At 45.2% G+C, this 25,952-nt stretch overlaps 1 protein-coding gene across 1 annotated transcript; it reads right to left on the bottom strand.

The window, feature by feature from the left end:
* Positions 1-25,860, bottom strand: LOC115207483 (hepatocyte growth factor-like protein). The gene is made up of 18 exons (XM_029774582.1): positions 25,566-25,860; positions 24,783-24,927; positions 22,703-22,818; positions 22,458-22,572; positions 22,197-22,333; positions 21,731-21,851; positions 16,648-16,766; positions 16,357-16,528; positions 15,003-15,133; positions 14,611-14,713; positions 14,311-14,447; positions 14,007-14,039; positions 13,659-13,776; positions 12,291-12,368; positions 11,940-12,086; positions 11,547-11,653; positions 1,041-1,183; positions 1-621 (listed from the first exon to the last, which is right to left on the bottom strand). The coding sequence occupies exons 1-18, from the start codon at positions 25,618-25,620 to the stop codon at positions 460-462; spliced, it is 2,139 nt and encodes a 712-aa protein (XP_029630442.1). The 5' UTR covers positions 25,621-25,860; the 3' UTR covers positions 1-459.
* Positions 25,861-25,952: the final 92 nt, after the last annotated feature.

Genomic DNA, 25,952 nt, shown 5'->3' on the forward strand with positions numbered 1-25,952 from the left:
GACAATTGAAACATGGATTGTGTTTATGTACCATTCAGTGGGGGAATGGGCAAGACAAAATATTTATGTGCCTTTGAACAGGGTATGGTAGTAGGTACCATGTGCATCAGTTTGTGTTTTTCACGGTCAACAGTTTCCTGTGTGTATCAAGAATGGTCCACCACTCAAAGGACATCCAGCCAACTTGACATAACTGTGGGAAGTACTGGAGTCAACATGGGCCAGCATTCAACCAGCATCCCTGTCGAAGGATTGAGACTGTTCTGAGGGCAAATCAATATTGTTCCTAATATTTGATATACTCAGTGTATATTAACTAATTGTATGTAGATGGTCACGGATCACAATTAGGTGGTCATGGATTGTGAGCTATGGGTAGGGGGTTGAAAGTGAATAAATGTATTGCAGTCCAGTAGAACATAGAGCCAGTCACTGCTTGGTGACATAATGTATTTGTGACTAAGCCATTTCCATGACCTTCTTAATCCAGTCCACATAGACAGAGACACGGATGAAGATGTTAGGCTGGCCTGGGTGTCCACAGCGCCTCATGGGGATGATCACTCCCTCAAGCACCCAGCAGTCACTGTTCTGACAGGCCAGAGGGCCCCCATAGTCTCTCTGGGGGTCACATTGAAAGAACACATCACTGTTAGATCATTGTCACACAGCAGAACTTTCCTGCTATGTGGGACATTTAAAACGTGTAGTGTATTTGAGGTTTAAAAAGGCTTCGAAGTTTGTAATTTCAGACTTGATTTTTCCTTACAAAAAATGTATCAACCCCTACAAACATTTCCATTAATTATAATCCACATAATAATTCACATTTCTGCAGGATTATTTTCCTTCAGTAGCAAACTGTCTCAAATTAAGATCATACATCTGTACATGTTTGTGTTTGGCTCTATGTCACATAATTAATATCCTAAAATAAAGCTATTTTATCATTCTCACTCACCATCAATCTCAGTCTCTCTCATACAAACAAACCATTGCTCATAGACAGATCCTACAACTCACAAACACACCGAACCTACCTCACAGGCACCCACCCCACCCTGGAAGGAGTTGGTACACATCTCGTTCTCCCGAACACGACCCCGAAAGTAGTTGTTACAATCCTTGTTGCTTAGAACTGGTATTTGAGCCACATTGAGCACAGAGTCATCTGTTGAAGTGCCTAAGAAAGTGAGAGAAAGGGAAAGAGGGGGATTGGAGGATGAGATAGAGAGAACGAGACAATGAGGAAGAGGAGGGTATATGCTGAGTGGTACTGGAAATAACAACACTATCTGTTGGTCCAGGATCTGAAACACTTTCTTATTTACATGCTACATTAGTAAAGCAGATACTTCATAACTTCAAGGGCAGAAAAAGTTTCATAAATTTGGTTCCTATGTTTTTCCTGACCATGTAATCTGACCTGGGTCAACTCAGGGCCCTGGTCATATGCTCGCTTCAAGGGAAGCAACACTGAACCATGCATGAGAGCATCGCCATAGCCAATGTGAGTAAGACCTTTAAACAGGTTAATGTTCACAAGGGCGCGGGGCCAGACGGATTACCAGGACGCATACTCAGAGCATGCACTGACCAGCTGGCAAGTGTCTTCATTGACATTTTCAACCTCTCCCTGACCCAGTCGATAATACTTACATGTTTCAAGCAAACCACCATAGTTCCTGTGCCCAAGAATGCCAAGGTAACCTGCCTAAATGACTATCGCCCTATAGTACACATCTGTTGCCATGAAATACTTTGAAAAGCTGGTCATGGCTCACATCAACGCCATCATCCCAGACACCCTGGACCCACTCCAATTTGCATAATGCCCCAATATATACACAGATGACGCAATCTCTATTGCACTCCACACTGCCCTCTCCCACCTGAAGAAGAGGAACACCTATGTGAAAACGCTGTTCATTGACTACAGGTCAACACTGTAGTTCCCTCCAAGCTCATCACTAAGGTCAGGACCCTGGGACTGAACACCTCCCTCTGCAACTGGATCCTGGACTTCCTGACGGGCCGCCCCCAGGTGGTGAGGGTAGGCAACAACACATCCGCCATGCTGACCCTCTACAAGGGGGCCCCTCAGGGATGCGTGCTTAGGCCCCTCCTGAACTCCCGGGTTCACCCACAACTGTGTGGCCACGCAGGACACCAACACCATCATTAAGTTTGCTGACGACACGACGACGACAACGTTGAGACAGCCTATAGGCAGGAGGTCAGTAACCTGGCAGTGTGGTGCCAGGAACACAACCTCTCCCTCAACAAGACAAAAGAGCTGATCGTGGAGTACAGGAAATGGAGGGCCGAGCACGCCCCATCCACATCGATGGGGCTGTAGTGGAGCGGGTCGAAAGCTTCAAGTTCCTCACTGTCCACATCACTAAGGAATTTACATAGTCCACTCACCAACACAGTCGTGAAGAAAGCATTTGATTTGTAATGCAGCTATAGGATGGTGGTATATAAAGGACATTATGAAGCAAAGTTATAATGAATACAACAGGAGAAATATGATGAGGCTAATATAAGGAAGTTTAAAGGACCACAAGAGCAGAAATAAATAAAAATTAAACTGAAAGATGATGCCCAGATCTTGCACATGATGTTGCACAATGATTATTGTCAATAAGTCACTGTTTAAGTCAAAGTATGATATATTTGGGCTTGAAGTGGGAAATCGCCGGGAGTCATGAAGCAGACGCAGAAGATAAACAAAACACGAGAAGCGTAAAGGCCGTGAATGAAAACAAATCAATACTGCCTGATGACTGAGGCTACTGAGGGATAAATAAAGGGAAGGTCATCAAGGTGATGATGAAATCCAGGTGTGGGTAATGATGGAGAGCAGGTGTGGGTAATGATGGGGAGCAGGTGTGGGTAATGATGGAAAGCAGGTGTGGGTAATAATGGAAAGCAGGTGTGGGTAATGATGGGGAGCAGGTGTGGGTAATGATGGAGAGCAGGTGTGGGTAATGATGGAAAGCAGGTGTGGGTAATGATGGGGAGCAGGTGTGGGTAATGATGGAGAGCAGGTGTGGGTAATGATGGAGAGCAGGTGTGGGTAATGATGGGGAGCAGGTGTGGGTAATAATGGAAAGCAGGTGTGGGTAATGATGGAGAGCAGGTGTGGGTAATGATGGAGAGCAGGTGTGGGTAATAATGGGGAGCAGGTGTGGGTAATGATGGAGAGCAGGTGTGGGTAATGATGGGGAGCAGGTGTGGGTAATGATGGGGAGCAGGTGTGGGTAATGATGGAGAGCAGGTGTGGGTAATGATGGAGAGCAGGTGTGGGTAATGATGGAGAGCAGGTGTGGGTAATGATGGAAAGCAGGTGTGGGTAATGATGGGGAGCAGGTGTGGGTAATGATGGGGAGCAGGTGTGGGTAATGATGGAGAGCAGGTGTGGGTAATGATGGAGAGCAGGTGTGGGTAATGATGGAGAGCAGGTGTGGGTAATGATGGGGAGCAGGTGTGGGTAATGATGGGGAGCAGGTGTGGGTAATGATGGGGAGCAGGTGTGGGTAATGATGGAGAGCAGGTGTGGGTAATGATGGAGAGCAGGTGTGGGTAATGATGGAGAGCAGGTGTGGGTAATGATGGAAAGCAGGTGTGGGTAATGATGGGGAGCAGGTGTGGGTAATGATGGGGAGCAGGTGTGGGTAATGATGGAGAGCAGGTGTGGGTAATGATGGAGAGCAGGTGTGGGTAATGATGGAGAGCAGGTGTGGGTAATGATGGGGAGCAGGTGTGGGTAATGATGGGGAGCAGGTGTGGGTAATGATGGAAAGCAGGTGTGGGTAATGATGGGGAGCAGGTGTGGGTAATGATGGGGAGCAGGTGTGGGTAATGATGGAGAGCAGGTGTGGGTAATGATGGGGAGCAGGTGTGGGTAATGATGGAGAGCAGGTGTGGGTAATAATGGAGAGCAGGTGTGGGTAATGATGGGGAGCAGGTGTGGGTAATGATGGGGAGCAGGTGTGGGTAATGATGGAGAGCAGGTGTGGGTAATGATGGAAAGCAGGTGTGGGTAATGATGGGGAGCAGGTGTGGGTAATGATGGGGAGCAGGTGTGGGTAATGATGGAGAGCAGGTGTGGGTAATGATGGAGAGTAGGTGTGGGTAATGATGGAGAGCAGGTGTGGGTAATGATGGAGAGCAGGTGTGGGTAATGATGGAGAACAGGTGTGGGTAATGAATATTACTAACCACCGGCCCTGGTGATGTTGAGCACCGGAGCGGGAGTAGGCGTGACAGTCAGTGTTTCCCCTATGATATCACGTTTCTTTTCAGGGCTTGATTTTATTTCAATGTTATCACCAACCAGTAATTAATCAGAAACACCTGCAAAGTTCTTCCTATTCGTGAATGACCCAAACAGCTTTTTGCCTTAGCACCTCCACTTTTTTTACCAGACAATTTACATAATCTATTGGATAATTTGTCAATTTTCACATATTGTTTTTGCTAGTCTGTCTGTATATATATATATGTATATATATATATATATCATATGTAATCATGTAGTAACCAAAAAAGTGTTAAACAAATCAAAATATATTTTATATTTTAGAAGCTTCAAAGTAGCCATCCAAAGTAGCCTTGATGATAGCTTTGCATACTCTTGGCATTTTCTCAACCAGCTTCATGAGGTAGTCACCTGGAATGCATTTCAATTAGCAGGTGTGCCTTGATAAAAGTAAATTTGTGAAATGTCTTTCCTTCTTAATGCATTTGAGCCAATCAGTTGAGTTGTGACTAGGTAGGGGTGGTATACAGAAGATAGCCCTATTCGGTAAAAGACCAAGTCCATATTATGGCAAGAACAGCTCAAATAAGCAAAGAAATGACTGTCCATCATTACTTTAAGACATGAAGGTAAGTCAATCCGTAAAATTTCAAGAACTTTGAAAGTTTCTTCAACTGCAAGCGCAAAAACCATAAAGCGCTATGATGAAACTGGCTCTCATGAAGACCACCACAGGAAAGGCAGACCCAGAGTTACCTTTGCTTCAGAGGATAAGTTCATTATAGTTACCAGCCGCAGAGTTCAACAAACAGACACATCTCAACATCAACTGTTCAGAGGAGAATGCGTGAATCAGGCCTTCATGGTCGAATTGCTGCAAAGAAGCCACTACTAAAGGACACCAATAAAAAGAAGAGACTTGCTTGGTCCAAGAAACATGAGCAATGGACATTAGACCGTTGGAAAACTATCCTTTGGTCTGATGAGTCCAAATTTGAGATTTTTGGTTAAAACCGCCATGTCTTTGTTAGACGCAGAGTAGGTGAATGGATGATCTCTGCATGTGTGATTCACACCGTGAAGCATGGAGGCGGAGGTGTGATGGTGTGGGGGTGCTTTGCTGGTGATATTGTCTGTGATTATTTTGGGACTATCATTTGTTTTTACAACAGGACAATCACCCAACACACCTCCAGTGAGTGTAAGGGCTATTTGACCAAGAAGGAGAGTGGTGGAGTGCTGCATCAGATGACCCGGCCTCCACAACCACCCGACCTCAACCCAATGGAGATGGTTTGGGATGAGTTGGACCGCAGAGTGAAGGAAAAGCAGCCAACAAGTGCTCAGCATATGTGGGAACTCCTTCAATACTGTTGGCAAAGCATTCCAGGTGAAGCTGGTTGAGAGAATGCCAAGAGTGTGCAAAGCTGTCCTCAAGGCAAAGAGTGGCTACTTTGAAGAATCTAAAATCTAAAATAGATTCTGATTTGTTTAACACTTTTTTGGTTACTAAATGATTCCATATGTGTTATTTCATAGTTTTGAAGTCTTCACTATTATTCTACAATGTTTAAATAGTAAAAATAAAGAAAAACCCTTGAATGAGTAGGTGTGTGCAAACTTTTGACTGGTACTGTATATATATAATTGTCTATCGTATAATGAACAGGCACCCACAAAAGACAATTAGAGGAACTTGTTTATCTATTATGTTGTGCTGTTGTTACATTTGTATTAGTATTTTGTGTCCGATGTGCTCAGGGTGTTGTTACATGTTATTTGAGACATGAATCAGCAGCAAAGTCATTCAAGTCTATCATTTCACTTCCTTTGTGAGAACCATGAGCAAGGGCTTACTTGGTATTTCTGTACTGCAGCCAAAGCCTGCCAGAAGCCTACCTACGAAAGGTTGCACCGTGTCCATTACAATGTTCAAAAATGTCTTAGGGAAGATGCCAATACTTTCGAGATAACATTAGATGGCGAAATCAAAGACACTAGTTTCCAAGTAGTTTTCTCTAAATGCTTATGACAAATCCTGCGCCAGAACCAGACTAGCCAACTTGCTAATTTTTTGAATACGGTGTAATAAAAAATAAACAGCAACAACAGATAACTTTAGCTAGGTAGATAAAGTTAGCAAGTTGGCTAGCTAAGGTTAGCATGCCTGATAGCTACACTGACTCCATATGGAAATCCCCACAAAGTTCTTTCCCACCCCCAATTCGTGAATACTGTATGTATAAGTAACCTGTGTCATTCTTCGGAGATGGAACCTAAACAAGCAGGAATTACACAGAAATAGGAGCGGCATTGCCCTCTGGTGGGTGCCTTTTTTTATGTTTTATTTATTTCACCTTTATTTAACCAGGTAGGCAAGTTGAGAACAAGTTCTCATTTACAACTGCGACCTGGCCAAGATAAAGCAAAGCAGTGTGACACAGACAACAACACAGAGTTACACATGGAGTAAACAATAAACAAGCCAATAACACAAACAAGTCAATGATACAGAAGAAAAAAGAAAGTCTATATACAATGTGTGCAAAAGGCATGAGGAGGTAGGCAATAAATAGGCCATAGGAGCAAATAATTACAATTTTGCAGATTAACACTGGAGTGATAAATGAGCATATGATGGTATGCATGTAGAGATACAGGTGTGCAAAAGAGCAGAAAAGTAAATCAAATAAAAACAGTATGGGGATGGGGTAGGTAGATTGGGTGGACAATGTACAGATGGACTATGTACAGCTGCAGCGATCGGTTAGCTGCTTAGATAGCTGATGTTTAAAGGTGGTGAGGGAAATAAAAGTCTCCAACTTCAGCGATTTTTGCAATACGTTCCAGTCACTGGCAGCAGAGAACTGGAATGAAAGGCAGCCAAATGAGGTGTTGGCTTTGGGGATGATCAGTGAGATATACCTGCTGGAACGTGTGCTACGGGTGAGTGTTGTTATCGTGACCAGTGAACTGAGATAAGGTGGAGCTTTACCAAGCATAGACTTATAGATGACCTGGAGCCAGTGGGTCTGGCGACGAATATGTAGCGAGGGCCAGCCGACTAGAGCATACAGGTCGCAGTGGTGGGTGGTATAAGGTGATTTGGTAACAAAACGGATGGCACTGTGATAGACTGCATCCAGTTTGCTGAGTAGAGTATTGGAAGCTATTTTGTAGATGACATCGCCGAAGTCGAGGATCGGTAGGATAGTCAGTTTTACTAGGGTAAGTTTGGCGGCGTGAGTGAAGGCGGCTTTGTTGCAAAATAGAAAGCCGATTCTAGATTTGATTTTGGATTGGAGATGTTTAATATGAGTCTGGAAGGAGAGTTTACAGTCTAACCAGACACCTAGGTATTTGTAGTGGTCCACATATTCTAGGTCGGAATCGTCCAGGGTGGTGATGCTAGTCGGGCGGGCGGGTGCGGGCAGCGAACGGTTGAAAAGCATGCATTTGGTTTTACTAGTGTTTAAGAGCAGTTGGAGGCCACGGAAGGAGTGTTGTATGGCATTGAAGCTTGTTTGGAGGTTAGTTAGCACAGTGTCCAAGGAAGGGCCAGAAGTATACAGAATGGTGTCGTCTGCGTAGAGGTGGATCAGGGAATCGCCCGCAGCAAGAGCGACATCATTGATATATACAGAGAAAAGAGTCGGCCCGAGAATTGAACCCTGTGGTACCCCCATAGAGACTGCCAGAGGTCCGGACAACATGCCCTCCGATTTGACACACTGAACTCTGTCTGCAAAGTAGTTGGTGAACCAGGCGAGGCAGTCGTTAGAAAAACCAAGGCTATTGAGTCTGCTGATAAGAATACAGTGATTGACAGAGTCGAAAGCCTTGGCCAGGTCGATGAAGATGGCTGCACAGTACTGTCTTTTATCGATGGCGGTTATGATATCATTTAGTACCTTGAGCGTGGCTGAGGTGCACCTGTGACCGGCTCGGAAACCGGATTGCACAGCGGAGAAGGTACGGTGGGATTCGAAATGGTCAGTGATCTCTTTATTAACTTGGCTTTCGAAGACTTTGGATAGGCAGGGCAGGATGGAAATAGGTCTGTAACAGTTTGGGTCTAGGGTGTCACCCCCTTTGAAGAGGGGGATGACCGCGGCAGCTTTCCAATCTTTAGGGATCTCGGACGATGCAAAAGAGAGGTTGAACAGACTGGTAATAGGGGTTGCAACAATGGCAGCGGATAGTTTTAGAAAGAGAGGGTCCAGATTGTCTAACCCAGCTGATTTGTACGGGTCCAGGTTTTGCAGCTCTTTCAGAACATCTGCTATCTGGATTTGGGTGAAGGAGAAGCTGGGGAGGCTTGGGCTAGTAGCTGCGGGGGGGTGGGAGCTGTTGGCCGGGGTTGGAGTTGCCAGGAGGAAGGCATGGCGAGCCGTTGAGAAATGCTTATTGAAATTTTCGATTATCATGGATTTATCGGTGGTGACCGTGTTACCTAGCCTCAGTGCAGTGGGCAGCCGGGAGGAGGTGCTCTTGTTCTCCATGGACTTTCCATGTCCCAAAACTTTTTGGAGTTAGAGCTACAGGATGCAAATTTCTGCTTGAAAAAGCTAGCCTTTGCTTTCCTGACTGACTGCGTGTATTGGTTCCTGACTTCTCTGAACAGTTGCATATCACGGGGACTATTCGATGCTATTGCAGTCCGCCACAGGATGTTTTTGTGCTGGTCAAGGGCAGTCAGGTCTGGAGTGAACCAAGGGCTATATCTGTTCTTAGATCTGCATTTTTTGAACGGGGCATGCTTATCTAAGATGGTGAGGGAATTACTTTTAAAGAATGACCAGGCATCCTTGACTGACGAGATGAGGTCAATATCCTTCCAGGATACCCGGGCCAGGTCGATTAGAAAGGCCTGTTCACAGAAGTGTTTTAGGGAGCGTTTGACAGTGATGAGGGGTGCTCGTTTGACCGTGGACCCATAGCGGATGCAGGCAATGAGGCAGTGATTGCTGAAATCCTGATTGAAAACAGCAGAGGTGTATTTGGAGGGCAAGTTGGTCAGGATAACGTCTATGAGGGTGCCCATGTTTACGGATTTGGGGTTGTACCTGGTGGGTTCCTTGATGATTTGTGTGAGATTGAGGGCATCTAGCTTAGATTGTAGGACTGCCGGGGTGTTAAGCATATCCCAGTTTAGGTCACCTAACAGAACGAACTCTGAGGCTAGATGTGGGGCGATCAATTCACAAATGGTGTCCAGGGCACAGCTGGGAGCGGAGGGAGGTTGATAGCAGGCGGCAACAGTGAGAGCCTTATTTCTGGAGAGATTCATTTTTAAAATTAGAAGTTTGAACTGTTTGGGTATAGACCTGGAAAGTATGACAGAACTTTGCAGGCTATCTCTGCAGTAGATTGCAACTCCTCCCCCTTTGGCAGTTCTATCTTGACGAAAAATGTTGTAGTTGGGTATGGAAATCTCAGAATTTTTGGTGGCCTTCCTAAGCCAGGATTCAGACACGGCATGGACATCAGGGTTGGTGGAGTGTGCTAAAGCAGTGAGTAAAACAAACTTAGGGAGGAGGCTTCTGATGTTGACATGCATGAAACCAAGGCTTTTTCGATCACAGAAGTCAACAAATGAGGGTGCCTGGGGACACGCAGGGCCTGGGTTTACCTCCACATCACCCGAGGAACAGAGGAGGAGTAGGATGAGGGTACGGCTAAAGGAAAGCAAAACTGGTCGCCTAGAGCGTTGAGGACAAAGAATAAATGGAGCAGATTTCTGGGCGTGGTAGAATAGATTCAGGGCATAATGGGAAGACAGGGGTATGGTGGGCTGCGGGTACAGCGGAGGTAAGCCCAGGCACTGAGTGATGATAAGAGAGGTTGTATCTCTGGACATGCTGGTTATGCTGGGTGAGGTCACCGCATGTGTGGGAGGTGGGACAAAGGAAGTATCAGAGGTATGATGAGTGTAACTCGGGGCTCCATTGTAAACTAAAACAATGATAACTAACCTAAGCAACAGTATACAAGACATATTGACATTTGAGAGAGACATACAGCGAGCCATAAAGTAATCACAGGTGTTGATTGGGAGAGCTAGCTAGACAACAACGGGTGAGAAAACAGCTGATCAGCTAAAACAACAACAACAGGTAAAATGGCGATGACTGGGCAGAGAGGGTCGGTTGACTACACACACAGCCTGAGTTCGCGGCTGGGGCCTACAGATAAACAAATAATACACAGAATGGAGTACCGTGATAAATGGCCAGTTCAGCAGGCATCAGCTATGTAGCCAAGTGATCATAGGGTCCAGGGGGCAGCGGTAGATGGAACAGGAAGGCCGCGGAGTAGTCGCTACTACGTGGGTGCGCGGGCGACACGGCGCTTAAAGTTAGTAGCCCGGGGCTAGTAGAAGTGTCTGCTCCGACGTCCGACGGAGGCTGGTTGGAGGCACAGCGGATGGAGTATTCATCAGCAGACCAGTCGTGGTGGTGCGGCGGGGCGCCGTGTCGACAAAGGATCCAAGCCAGATGGCGAAAGAGGTATTGTAGATGTAGTAATTTAGTTTTCTAGCCGGGGGATGCGCCTGGCTCATGGCTAACTGGTGCTAGCTTCAGGGCATGGGGCGTTAGCCACTATAGCCACTCGGTAGCAGCGGTGATCCCGGTGCCAAGGTCCAGAGCTTACGGCAAGGATCCGGTGGAGTAGTGGGTTCTAGCCGTGTTTGGGTGGAGTTGGGGTGAACAACTAAGTAGGCCGGGAGGTGGGCCTCAGGGATAGCTTCGGTACTGGGTAACTCGGTGGGTGCTAGCTGGTTGTGAAGATCAGGAGTAATGGTCCAGGGATTACGGCAGGAATCCGGCGTTGTAGTGGAGAGACAGTCCGATACTGGTAGGCTGGCGAGTATTATCCAAGCTAAAAAAGGGCTGGTATCTGTGCAGAAGGTAAAGGCCGCTAGCAGTGGCTAACAATGACTAAATAGCTTGTAGCTAAATTAGCTGGTTAGCTTCTGATGGCTAGGTGGCTAGAAATGAAGGTCTAGAAATGAAAGGTCTAGAAATGGTCTAGAAATGAAAAATAATAGCGGTTCTGTATCACATTGGGTGAGGCAGGTTACCGGAAGGTATAATTGAGTTCAAATGGAAAAGAGATTGAAAATAAAAATCGAAATATATACAAAAAAGGACAAAAAATACAAAAGTACACGAGAGGACGAACAAAACACGTCTGTACTGCTACGCCAATATTCATATGGAGGAATGTGAGTAAATAATATTGAAGTGTTACAATTATGAACATAGCTCTACTTTACCTTGAGTTTCCCCCCAGCCTGCGATCTCACAGAGGGTTCCTTCTGGAACTATGTAGCGTTCAGGGGGCAGGCATATCTGAGACACACGCTCGTTAAACTGGGCATGGCTAAGGATGAGGAGGAGGAGAAAGAGCATCAGACTGAGCTGAACGTGGATTTAAATGGGTTTTCTGTTAAATCATATTGGGTGGTCTAGTTGGAAAAGTGGTATGATAATATTGCTTGGGTACTGTACGTGTACGATATACTGTACGTGTACGATATACTGTACGTGTACTATATACTGTACGTGTACGATATACTGTACGTGTGTACCATATGTGGTTAGTGTGTGTGTGTGTGTGTGTGTGTGTATGTGCGTCGCTGCATGCATGTGTTTGTGTGTGTACGCACTATTCCAGTTGTAGCATGACCAGCTGGGACTCAGAGGGTCCACAGACGATCTTGGTGAGAGGGATAGTCTGTCGGTCTGGCTCTCCTACTATGGGGTTACGAAACAATGTCCCCATCATGGCCGAGTACCCTGGAAGGTCAACATAGCTGCACATAGAGGAACACACACTGACCAACGATCCTTATCACATTCAAGAGATTTATACCATTTGAGGTTATTTTAGGCTTGTTGTTTTAGAGTCTAGATCTGGTTATTTTAAAAGGTATTGGATTTTACAGTTTTTTTTCCATTTTACTGTGTTTTAAAAAACAACAATAACATGTAAATGCTTTATAAATCATAAAGCATACCAAGAGGAGAAACACTGCTTAGTACTGATCACCCATTTGGAGCTAACCAGGGAGCCTCCACAGAAATGGTTTCCTTTCCTGCACACAAGGAGAGAGAGAGGTCATGAATACTGGGCTCTAATGTGGAGAGAGAGAGAGATTATGAAGAGTAGGCTCTAACAAGGGGAAGGAGAGAGAGAGAGAGTTTATGAATACTGGGCTCTAACGTGGAGAGAGAGAGATTATGAAGACTACACTCTAACAAGGGGAGGGAGGGAGGGAGAGAGAGAGAGATTACTGATGCCTTATTGCTGTTGGTCCCATTTCATTTTTTTATGAAGACTGGGGTCTAACAAGGAGAGAGAGAGAGAGGTTATGAAGACTGGGCTCTAACAGGGAGAGAGAGAGAGAGGTTATGAGGACTGGGCTCTAACAGGGAGAGAGAGAGAGAGGTTATGAGGACTGGGCTCTAACAGGGGGAGAGGGGTTATGAGGACTGGGCTCTAACAGGGAGAGAGAGAGAGGTTATGAGGACTGGGCTATAACAGGGGGAGAGAGAGAGGTTATGAAGACTGGGCTCTAACAGGGAGAGAGAGGTTATGAGGACTGGGCTCTAACAGGGAGAGAGAGGTTATGAGGACTGGGCTATAACAGGGAGAGAGAGGTTATGAGGACTGGGCTATAACAGGGGGAGAGAGGTTATGAAGACTGGGCTCTAACAAGGAGAGAGAGAGAGGTTATGAAGACTGGGCTATAACAGGGGGAGAGAGGTTATGAAGACTGGGCTATAACAAGGAGAGAGAGAGAGGTTATGAAGACTGGGCTCTAACAGGGAGAGAGAGAGGTTATGAGGACTGGGCTCTAACAGGGAGAGAGAGGTTATGAAGACTGGGCTATAACAAGGAGAGAGAGAGAGGTTATGAAGACTGGGCTATAACAAGGAGAGAGAGAGGTTATGAGGACTGGGCTATAACAGGGAGAGAGAGGTTATGAAGACTGGGCTATAACAAGGAGAGAGAGAGAGGTTATGAAGACTGGGCTATAACAAGGAGAGAGAGAGGTTATGAGGACTGGGCTATAACAAGGAGAGAGAGGTTATGAGGACTGGGCTATAACAGGGAGAGAGAGGTTATGAGGACTGGGCTATAACAGGGAGGGAGAGAGAGGTTATGAGGACTGGGCTATAACAGGGGGAGAGAGAGAGATTATTGATGCCTTATTGCTATTGGTCCCACCATTTTTGTTATATGTATACTTTGACAATGTAAGTAATTTTACTTGGCATGTCAATAAAGTCCATTGCACTGAATTGAATTGAGAGAGGTTATGAAGATTGGGCTCTTACAGGGGGAGACAGAGAGGTTATGAAGACTGCTGTCTCAGACTGACCTGTCTCTGAGACTGACTGTCCAGGGAGAGTTTCCAGGAAGCCCACCAACAATACGCATTATTGGGCTCTTGGCCAAACGATCCTCTCTCTTTCCACACTCATTAAACTCCACAATCTCTGTGTGCGCACACACATACACACAGACACACACACAGAGACACACACGCACGCACGCACAAACACACAAAAACACACACACACACACACACACACACACACACACACACACACACACACACACACACACACACACACACACACTTCAGTTGAATAAAGTTATATACACAGGTCCACTTACAGAAAATACTTATTTTTCATTGTAGTTACATATCCCTTTAAAAACTCACCTGCTGGCTCAATGATGGACACTTTCTCCCCAGCTGTTCAAACAACAATAACCAGAAGAATTATTTAATCAGTTTATAACAACACAGACCCATAGATGGATTAGTGCTTTGAGCAAAATGTATGAAAATAGCTTTATAGTATTAGTAAGTTAATATTGTTATTATTAATATTAATAACAATATTAGGCCTACTATTAGAGCATAGAGATAAGAGATAATGAGTGACAGCGTAACGAGAGAACGATATGGAGAGAGGAATGTGATGCCTGAGGACACAGAGTTATGGGAGGAGGGGAATCTTTACCGCACTGCTTGATGGCACAGTAGTCAAACTCTGTTTTGGGGTCAGTGGTGTAGCACCAGGGTCCGTGTTGGTCCCCGTCTGGGTTCCGGCAGTAGTTCTCTGTCAGGTTGGCATCAGGGTGGGTCCCTGGGTTTATCCTGGAAAACCACAGTACATTAAACCTACCTGCGCATGGCCCAGGAGACACTTCTACAAACACATGATACTATCCCAGAAATAAATATATATTCAGTTTCCCTCTTTGACAACACCAAATAGACCTGCCTTTTATGAATTCATGATTAATAAAAATGTTTATACTTTGTTTTGTGAGGCATGTTGACACTCCACTTCTGACAGGTGATGCCCTTACGCGTCTTACGGACTACACCCCTGTAGTTTTTACCATTTTCATGGTAGCAATCTAGGGTGTGGGGAAAAAGGACATAAAACATGATTACAGATACCAGGGTTGGGATCAATTTCATTTGAATTCCAGTCAATACACTAACATTCCAATTCCCTTTTCTCTTTAATGCTTTTCAATGAGAAAAATGTGGAATTGGAATTTGGTTAACCTTAAAAAACTACTGGAATTGAAATAGAATTAACCCCCAACCCCTTCTTTGTGTTATTAAGTAGACTTGTGTTTGAGGAACCTAGATTGCATTGAGAGAGCATCGGCCCCATTGAAACAGCAGAGGGCAGTGTACCCTCAGCTTCAATGTCGTCTGCACAGCGTTTGATCTGTAAACAAAGAGCCGTCCTCATCTCAGGCACAGACGTGAAGCACCAGGGCGCCTCGGATCCATCTGGGTTACGACAGTAGTTCTCCTCCAAGCCCCTGGGAGCAATGGTATAGTACAGACAATAAGTATAGCACACAAAAACACATGGATCATTATTCATGGGTAAATACAGTATGTTGGATGTATGCTACTGACTCTCAGTCGCTCTGGATTCGAGCGTCTGCTATGACTAAATTGTAAATGTACTCTAGGAACATAAACAACTAGACCCAAGATCAGCCATGCATGTAGATACTCATCTCAATAAACTTTACTTCACTCCTCATACCAGCACTCACTGGTCATCGTCCCACCTCTCATCCCTTTAACCATCCGTCCCACCTCTCATCCCTTTAACCATCCGTCCATCTTCTCATCCCTTTAACCATCAGTCCCACCTCTCATCCCTTTAACCATCAGTCCCACCTCTCATCCCTTTAACCATCAGTCCCACCTCTCATCCCTTTAACCATCAGTCCCACCTCTCATCCCTTTAACCATCCGTCCCACCTCTCATCCCTTTAACCATCCGTCCATCTTCTCATCCCTTTAACCATCAGTCCCACCTCTCATCCCTTTAACCATCAGTCCCACCTCTCATCCCTTTAACCATCAGTCCCACCTCTCATCCCTTTAACCATCAGTCCCACCTCTCATCCCTTTAAGCATCAGTCCCACCTCTCATCCCTTTAACCATCAGTCCCACCTCTCATCCCTTTAACCATCAGTCCCACCTCTCATCCCTTTAACCATTAGTCCCACCTCTCATCCCTTTAAGCATCAGTCCCCACCTCTCATCCCTTTAAGCATCAGTCCCACCTCTCATCCCTTTCACCATCAGTCCCACCTCTCATCCCTTTAACCATTAGTCCCACCTCTCATCCCTTTAAGCATCAGTCCCACCTCTCATCCCTTTAAGCATCAGTCCCACCTCTCATCCCTTTAAGCATCAGTCCCACCTCTCATCCCTTTCACCATCAGTCCCACCTCTCATCCCTTTAACCATCAGTCCCACCTCTCATCCCTTTAAGCATCAGTCCCACCTCTCATCCCTTTAAGCATCAGTCCCACCTCTCATCCCTTTAACCATCAGTCCCACCTCTCATCCTTTTAACCATCAATCCCACCTCTCATCCCTTTAATCATTAGTCCCACCTCTCATCCCTTTTAAGCATCCCACCTCTCATCCCTTTAACCATCAGTCCCACCTCTCATCCCTTTATCCATCAATCCCACCTCTCATCCATCCATCCCTCTACCGCCTGTTTTTCTGGCTTACTTGCATTCGTAGGTGTTTGGGTAGAAGGGGTGCTCATGCGGGTACTGGGCGTCCCAACGCTGACAGGCGATACCCCCTGTCGTCTCATTTACTTTACCGCGGTAATCCTCCCCGCGACCACGGAAACAGTTTGTGGTGTAGCTGGACCGGAGGCGTCTCTTTGTAACCACAGCTAGAGTGAAAGGAGAAAGGTGACAATATGAGGGCCGATATAGATTCTATTACATTGTTATAACAATGGAATAGTGTGAATTAATGAACTGGGTGGGTGTATGAGGGGGGAAGACGTACAGCACTTGCTGATCTCGCAGCGCTCTCTCTCCATATCAGGGTCTGTGGTGTAGCACCAGGGAACAGGGGAGGCATCTGGGTTACGGCAGTAGTCATCATCCAAGCTCTTATCTGGATACCTGGAACGCACATGTACAATATTCCAGCACAATGTTAGGAACTTCTCAATTGGAATGATTGATTGTTCTCTACTCTGTTACAGTACTAAATATTGATTAGACAGGAGACATGCTGGCCGTATATAGTGCATTCGGAAAGTATTCAAACCCCTTCACTTTTTCCACATTTTGCACATTAATTACAAATTACAAAAAAAACCTGAAAAATCACATTTACATAAGTATTTAGACCCTTTACTCAGAACTTTGTTGAAGCACCTTTAGCAGCTATTACAGCCTCGAGTCTTCTTGGGTATGCTTGGCACACCTGTAATTGGGGATTTTCTCCCATTCTTCTCTGCAGATCCTCTAAAGCTCTGTCAGGTTGGATGGGGAGTGTCGCTGGACAGCTATTTTCAGGTCTCTCCAGAGATGTTCGATCGGGGTCAAGTCCGGGCTCTGGCTGGACCAGAGACTTGTCATTCAGAGACTTGTCCCGAAGCCACTACTGCGTTATCTTGACTGTGTGCTTAGGGTCGTTGTCCTGTTGGAAGGCGAATCTTTACCCCAGTCTGAAGTCCTGAGCGCTCTGCAGCAAGTTTTCATCAAGGACCTCTCTGTACTTTGTTCCATTCATCATTCCCTCGATCCTGACTAGTCTCCCAGTCCCTGTCGCTGAAAAACATACCCACAGCATGATGCTGCCACCACCATGCTTCACCGTAAGGATGGTGCCAAGTTTCTTCCAGACATGGGGCTTGGTATTCAGGCCAAAGAGTTAAATCTTGGTTTCATCAGTCTGGGAGTCCTTTAAGTGCCTTTTGACAAACTCCAAGCGGGCTGTCATGTGCCTTTTACTGAGGAGTGGTCACTCTACTGACAGGTTTGGATTTATGAACTTTAAATCCTTATTAATCATTAATTGTAATAGAGAAACGAGGGTTGCCATAGCCGAGGGGCTACACCAGAGGTTAATGGTTATCTGTAAGAGGAAAGTATATGGTGGGGGCAATTGAGCTTGGAATGTACTGAGTGTAGGGAAAGCGATCACATGTGGCATGCATTGATAAGGGGAGAGAGCCATGTATTAGTGATGAAGGGGGCGAGATCAGGTCAGGTCACGTTAAGGGAGAAATTAAAGCTTATGTCTCGTATCACTTAGTGTCCTGCCTAGCAGTACAAATACAATGTTTGTTCAGATGTGTAGGAGGAGCCGAGGAGGAAGGCTTAAATATCAGTGCTTGTGTGAAAAGGTCTTTGTCTAATGTAGCTGTATTGATCCTCTGGGAAGAATAAACTTGGTTAAAACCTCTTAGGGCTAGGGGGCAGTATTTTTACGGCCGGATGAAAAACGTACCCAAATTAAACTGGTTACTACTCTTGCCCAGAAAATAGAATATGCATATTATTAGTAGATTTGGATAGAAAACACTCTGAAGTTTCTAAAAATGTTTGAATGGTGTCTGTGAGTATAAAAGAACTCATATGGCAGGCAAAAACCTGAGAAAACTTCAACCAGGAAGTGGAAGGTCTGAGAATTCTAGTTCTACCTTTGAATCCCTAGAGAAACTACAAATACTTAGGGGTCACGTTGCACTTCCTAAGGCTTCCATTGGCTGTCAAAAGCCCTCCGAAAGTTGTTTCATCCGTATCCAGGCAGAATATAGGAGCTCAGTTACTGAGTGGCCTGCCTGGCAACAAAGGGATTGGATATGTGAGGTCACGCGAGCGCGCCTTTCCTTATTTTTCTTCTGAAATGAATACGCTATTGTCCGGTTGGAATATTATCGCAATTCTATGTTAAAAATACCATAAAGATTGATTTTAAACAGCGATTGACATGCTTCTAAGTACGGTAATGGAACATTTTGACTTTTTGTGTCTCAAATTACGCTCGCGCGTTATGCATTTGGATAGTGACCTGAACGCACGAACAAAACAGAGGTATTTGGACATAAATATGGATTATTTGGAACAAAAACAACATTTCTTGTGGAAGTAGCAGTCCTGGGAGTGCATTTTGACGAAGATCAGCAAAGTTAATACAATATTTGTAATACTAATTCTGAGTTTAGGTTGCCCCGAACTTGGCGGGTGTCTGAATAGCTCGCCGTGATGGCTGAGCTATGTACTCAGAATATAAAAAAATGTGCTTTCGCCGAAAAGCTATTTTAAAATCTGACACAGCGGTTGCATAAAGGACTACTGTATCTATAATTCTTTAAAAAATTGTTATGTGTTTTGTCAACGTTTATGATGAGTATTTCTGTAATATTTGTGCTCATTCACCGGAAGTTCTGGAGGCTAAACATTTTCTGACATTTTGTGAACGTCACGCGCCAATGTAAAATGCTGTTTTTGGATATAAATATGAACTTTATCGAACAAAACATACATGTATTGTGTAACATGATGTCCTAGGAGTGTCATCTGATGAAGATCGTCAAAGGTTAGTGCTTCATTTAGCTGTGTTTTCGGTTTTTGTGACATATCTCCTTACTTGAAAATGGCTGTTTGGTTATTTTTGTCTATGTACTCTCCTAACATAATCTAATGTTTTGCTTTCGCTGTAAAGCCTTTTTGAAATCGGACAATGTGGTTACATTAAGGAGAAGTGTATCTTTAAAATGGTGTAAAATAGTCGTATGTTTGAGAAATTGAAATTATTCGATTTTTGCTGTTTTGAATTTCGCGCCATGCTATCTTGTCAAACAATCCCGTTAACGGGATCCTATCTCGAAGGGGTCCACAAGAAGTTAAGATTTCATAGTGTCCCTAGAGTTTTTACTCTGAAAATTAGAACCTAACACTACCATAAAGGCCTGATTGGTGGAGTGCTGCAGATATGGTTGTCCTTCTGGAAGGTTCTCCCATCTTCACAGAGGAACTCTGGAGCTCTGTCAGAGTGACCATTGGGTTCTTGGTCACCTCCCTGACCAAGGCCCTTCTCCCCCAATTGCTCAGTTTGGCCAGGCAGCCAGGTCTAAGAAGGGTCTTGGTGGTTCCAAACTTCTTCCATTTAAGAATGATGGAGGCCACTGTGTTCTTGGGGACCTTCAATGCTGCAGAAATGTTTTTGGTACCCTTTCCCAGATCTGTGCTTCAACACAATCTTGTCTCGGAGCTCTACAGACAATTCATTTGACCGCATGTGTCACGTCCTGACCCTAGAAAGATGTTATTTTCTATGGTAGAGTAGGTCAGGGCGTGACAGGTTTTTTCTTCTTCTATGTTTTCTATTTCTATGTTTAGGTTCTAGTTTTGTATTTCTATGTTGGGGTTTTGTTTGGGATGATCTCCAATTAGAGGCAGCTGGTCCTCGTTGTCTCTAATTGGAGATCATACTTAAGTAAGGGTTTTTCCACCTGGGTTTTGTGGGTGATTAATTTTGAGTTGTGTATGTGTTCATCTCTGCATCACGGTTTGTTGTTTTTTCATTTCAGTGTATTTATATATTGCATAGTTTCACAGTATAAATAAAAATGTGGAACGACACACATGCTGCATTTGGTCCTCTTCTTCCTACAACAGCCGTGACAGCATGGCTTGGTTTTTGCTCTGACATGCACTGTCATCTGTGAGACCTTATATAGACAGGTGCGTGCCTTTCCAAATCATCTCCAATCAATATAATTTTCAACAGGTAGAATCCAATCAAGTCGTAGATACATCTCAAGGATGATCAATGGAAACAGGATACACCTGAGCTCCGAATGCACTGTACAAAGGCATGTAGGCCTACAACAAAAATCATGTAAAAGAGTAGAGTGGTAGTGGTGGTAGTGGTTGTAGTGGTGGTAGTGGTTGTAGTTGTAGTGGCTGTAGTTGTAGTGGTGGTTGTAGTGGTGGTTGTAGTGGTTGTAGTGGTGGTGGTTGTAGTGGTGGTAGTGGTTTTAGTGGTGGTAGTGGTTGTAGTTGTGGTAGTGGTTGTAATGGTTGTGGTGGTTGTAGTGGTGGTAGGGGTTGTAGTGGTAGTGGTGGTAGTGGTGGTTGTGGTGGTGGTTGTAGTGGTGGTTGTGGTGGTGGTGGTAGTGGTGGTTGTAGTGGTGGTTGTGGTGGTGGTTGTAGTGGTAGTGGTTGTAGTGGTGGTAGTGGTTGTAGTGGTGGTAGTGGTTGTAGTTGTAGTGGCTGTAGTTGTAGTGGTGGTTGTAGTGGTGGTTGTAGTGGTTGTAGTGGTGGTGGTTGTAGTGGTGGTAGTGGTTTTAGTGGTGGTAGTGGTTGTAGTTGTGGTAGTGGTTGTAATGGTTGTGGTGGTTGTAGTGGTGGTAGGGGTTGTAGTGGTAGTGGTGGTAGTGGTGGTTGTGGTGGTGGTTGTAGTGGTGGTTGTGGTGGTGGTGGTAGTGGTGGTTGTAGTGGTGGTTGTGGTGGTGGTTGTAGTGGTGGTGGTTGTAGTGGTGGTTGTGGTGGTGGTTGTGGTGGTAGTGGTTGTGGTGGTTGTAGTGGTGGTTGTGGTGGTGGTTGTAGTGGTGGTAGTGGTGGTTGTAGTGGTGGTTGTGGTGGTGGTGGTAGTGGTTGTGGTGGTGGTTGTAGTGGTGGTGGTTGTGGTGGTGGTTGTGGTGGAAGTTGTAGTGGTGGTAGTGGCGGTAGTAGTGGTGGTGGTAGTGGTTGTGGTGGTTGTAGTGGTGGTTGTAGTGGTGGTTGTGGTGGTGGTTGTGGTGGAAGTTGTAGCGGTGGTTGTGGTGGTGGTTGTGGCGGTGGTAGTGGTGGTAGTAGTGGTGGTTGTGGTGGTGGTTGTAGTGGTGGTAGTGGTGGTGTTGTAGTGGTGGTTGTGGTTGTAGTGGTGGTGGTTGTAGTGGTTGTGGTGGTGGTTGTAGTGGTGGTTATAGTAGTGGTGGTGGTTGTGGTGGTGGTTGTAGTGGTGGTTATAGTAGTGGTGGTGGTTGTAGTGGTGGTAGTGGTAGTAGTGGTGGTGGTTGTAGTGGTGGTGGTTGTAGTGGTGGTGGTTGTAGTGGTAGGTGATAATAGCGCTGGGTGGACAGACATACTTCTCAGGCTGGTAGATGTGTTGGTGTGGGTACTGCTGGTCCCAACGTTGGCACTCTCTGCCACTCACTGTGTGGTCAACCTGACCCCTGTAGTCTTCCCCATTACATGTGATACACACATCTGTGCACAAACCCAAACACACACAATTTGTAACAACACTGTGTTGTTCTCTGTGATCAAAACAGACATGTCCACTGTGCCAAACAGACATGTCCACTGTGCCAAACAGACATGTCCACTGTGCCAAACAGACATGTCCACTGTGCCAAACAGACATGTCCACTGTGACATGTCCACTGTGCCAAACAGATATGTCCACTGTGCCTAACAGACATGTCCACTGTGCCAAACAGAAAATAAGTTCAAATACAATACATACACACATAGTGTTATCACATTATCTTTAGAAACATTTGCAGTTGTAATCCTTCAACTGCTGGAATTTTTTAACAGAATGGGATGTACCATCTTTGCAGTGGGGGATATTGCAGGTCTCATAACGCCGTTCTGGATCAGTGGTGTAGCACCACGGCCCGATGCGGTCCCCATCTGGGTTCCTGCAGTAGTTCAGCTCCAAGCCATTAGTGGCTGTGGGTGTCCATCTATGACAAGTACAGAAACAGCATGTGTGTGAGAGAGACAGAGACATATCATATTATATATTCTTCTGGGTCATGTTTTCAGCTTCCAAACTACAACTCTCAGAAATCAATGTGATGATCTTACCTGTGATCGTGTGGGAACTTTGACCACCACTGTTGACAAGTATGGCCACTTTTTGTCATGAACACCTTGCCTCGATAGTCTTCTCCTTTACCCACAATGCACTTTCTTACGTAGACTGCACATCACAGAAAAAAATGTATTTTCAAACTAAAATCACAGCATACTACTGACACAACACAACTCATTTTGTAGTAAAATGACATAAATGACAGAAAACATGACCTCACTTTGACCCCAAAGCTTACCCTTCTTCTCATAAAGGTCACAGTTGACGTTCCTCTTGACCTCTGCGTTGCTGCCATCCTCCACCCATGGCAGCTGTTTACAGGTGATGGAGGGACGCGTCTCGTAGTTGAAGGCTCTGAATATATACAATGTTGTACAGAGGTCTACATAGTGCAAATCACAGGAGATTGGTGGCACCTTAATTGGGGAAGACAGTCTCGTGGTAATGGCCAGAGAGGAATTAGTGGAATGGTATCAAATACATCAAACACGCCATCTGTTTGATGCCATTCCATTCACTCTGTTCCAGACATTATTATGAGCTGTCCTCCCCTCAGCAGCCTCACTGGTGCAAATGCAGTATAGTGCAGATTTGTATTAGAGGTCATTGACAACAAGGTGCAGTAATTGGTTCAATGCAAAGTCACTTACACTACATGACCAAAAGTATGTGGACACCTGCTTGTCGAACATCTCATTCCAAAATCATGGGCATTAATATGGAGTTGATCCCCCGTTGCTGCTATAACAGTCTTCTACTCTTCTGGGAATGCTTTCCACTAGATGTTGGAACATTGCTGCGGGGACTTGCTTCCTTTCAGCCACAAGACCATTAGTGAGGTAGGGCGATTAGGCCCGGCTCGCAGTCGGCGTTCCAATTCATCCCAAAGGTGTTCGATGGGGTTGAGGTCAGGGCTCTGTGCAGGCCAGTTCTTCCAGACCAATCTCGACAAAGCATTTCTCTATGGAGCTCGCTTTGTGCACTGGGTTATTGTCATGCTAAAACAGGAAAGGGCCTTCCCCAAACTGTTGCCACAAAGTTGGAAGCACAGAATCATCTAGAATGTCATTGTATGCTGAAGCGGTAAGATTTCCCTTCAATGGAACTAAGGGGCCTTGGCCGAACCATGAAAAACAGCCCCAGACCATTATTCCTCCTCCACCAAACTTTACAGTTGGCACTATGCATTGGGGCAGGTAGCGTTCTCCTGGCATCCGCCAAACCCAGATTCGCCCATTGATGAAGCGTGATTCATCACTCAAGAGAATGCATTTCCACTGCTCCAGAGTCCAATGGCGGCGAGCTTTACACCACTCCAGCCGAAGCTTGGCATTGCGCATGGTGATCTTAGGCTTGTGTGCGACTGCTCGGCCATGAAACCCCATTTCATGAACCTCCCGACAAACAGTTCTTGTGCTAATGTTGCTTCCAGAGGCAGTTTGGAACCCGGTAGTGAGTGTTGCAACTGAGGACAGACGATTTTTAAGCTCTTCGCGCTTCAGCACTCGGCGGTCCCATTCTGTGAGCTTGTGTGGCCCACTACTTTGCGGCTGAGCCGTTGATGCTCCTACACGTTTCCACTTCACAATAACAGCACTTACAGTTGACCGGGGCAGCTCTAGCAGGGCAGAAATGTCAAAAATGTACTTGTTGGAAAGGTGGCATCCTATGACGGTGCCACGTTGAAAGTCACTGAGCTCTTCAGTATGGGCCATTCTACTGCCAATGCTTGTTTATGGAGATTGCACGGGTGTGTGCTCAATTTTATACACCTGTCAGCAACGGGTGTGGCTGAAATAGCTGAATCCACTAACTTGAAGGGGTGTCCACATACTTGTGTATATATAGTGTAATTCCTATGAGCCCGCTGGCCGGTTGATGAGAGCCACAGATTGGGGGAAGAAACTGTTCAGGTGGAGGACATTTTTTTCATGATTGACCTAGGGCTCTATTCAATCTGTAAAGCTGAAGCGTTACAGATTCCATGCTAGAAATGTAAAGGTAATTTCCAATTGAGTCGACATATGCAGCGTTTACCGTGAATGCAGCCTTTAAATTTCAATCACGCTGTCAAGATGAACTTCCACAATGTTGAGTGAATAGGACCCCTTAACCGTCTGCCAGTGGAGAGTCTTTAAAAGATGGGGTGTCCAGGGTCGACCATGATCTTACCTGCACGCTTCCTTGTTCAAGGAGTTTTCATGTAAGCTTGTGTTATATTTTTTAAGAATTCGGGGGTAGTCTGCCTGGCACTCAAACCTGTGTCCAACACCTTAATCGCTAAGATTGCTAGGTGTTGTAGTGGCACTCCAGGGTACCTGCAGTCCAGTGTATTTGAGCATCGTCTGGCACAGTCCTCCAGCGTCAGCCCTGGGAGCATCAGCACCCGTGCAGAGTTCCAGGAGGTAGGAACCAGTTCCCTTCCCTCGGAACGCTGGAAGTCATTCAGAGGACAGCGGGACCCTATGGCCAAACACAAAAAACACAGTCCTAATGCCTAATGGGACTTGTTATTCATTCAATCTAACCACTATCTTACTGGAGTTTATTACAAATTAGGGTTGTTTCAGAAGGGCTTTGGTTAGAAGTTCTAACTTACAACCACTAGGCCTATCTACTGAATTCTGAAAAGTACGACGTGTATTGGGTACCCAGCTGTCTGTGTGTCAGCTATTCTCCTGAACAACATTTGGTCATGGGTCTGACTGCACACATAAGACCTTTGGACCATTACACCATTTTTGTGAAGCTTACACGGGTGGACAAGTGTCTCCTTCCCCCTATCAAAACTCTTCAACTGACTGAATCACACATTTGACAGAATGCAGTCAGTAAAATTACAGTATACATTACTGATCTCATTAATAGCCAAACTAAACTGCCACCTAATCGTTTTTGCTGCTGTCACTTCTATACTATTCCTTTGTAAAAATGAGCTGACCAAGGAATATAATGTGTAACCAACAAAAAGACACAACAACTCAACAACAAAATCAATAAACCAATTCCAGTTACATTAAAATAGATACTAATTAGCACATTCATCTACTGTCAATTATCTCCAAAATAGAATTACAAAAAACGTAGTTTTTTCTTCTTACCTATGACCAATCCCCTCCAAAATGCCAGGAAAACACAGGAAAGAATGAGTTGCATGGCTATGGTAAAGAATGAGAGCAATGCTGAATGGAAGCAGATACGAGGATTTTTTGTCAGTTCTGGAGTTCCTCTAGGCTCTGGCTGTCGTGTTTCAACGAAATTGCTTAGTGTAGAACACAGCGAAAAATTAAGAAGCCGATAAAAAAATGTATTGTGGTTTTTACTGGACGGGAAAAGCCAAAGTTACGAAATCAGTGTGAATAATGACTTTATCCCATCCACCCACACGTGAACATGTAACAAGCTTAATCAAACAGAGCCGCTTACCCCCAAAAGACAACCAATCGATAAGTACATTAATCATTAATACAATGTAGCCTAAAATATCA

Source organism: Salmo trutta, chromosome 14 (genome assembly GCF_901001165.1).
Source record: "Salmo trutta chromosome 14, fSalTru1.1, whole genome shotgun sequence".
NCBI lineage: Eukaryota > Metazoa > Chordata > Actinopteri > Salmoniformes > Salmonidae > Salmo > Salmo trutta.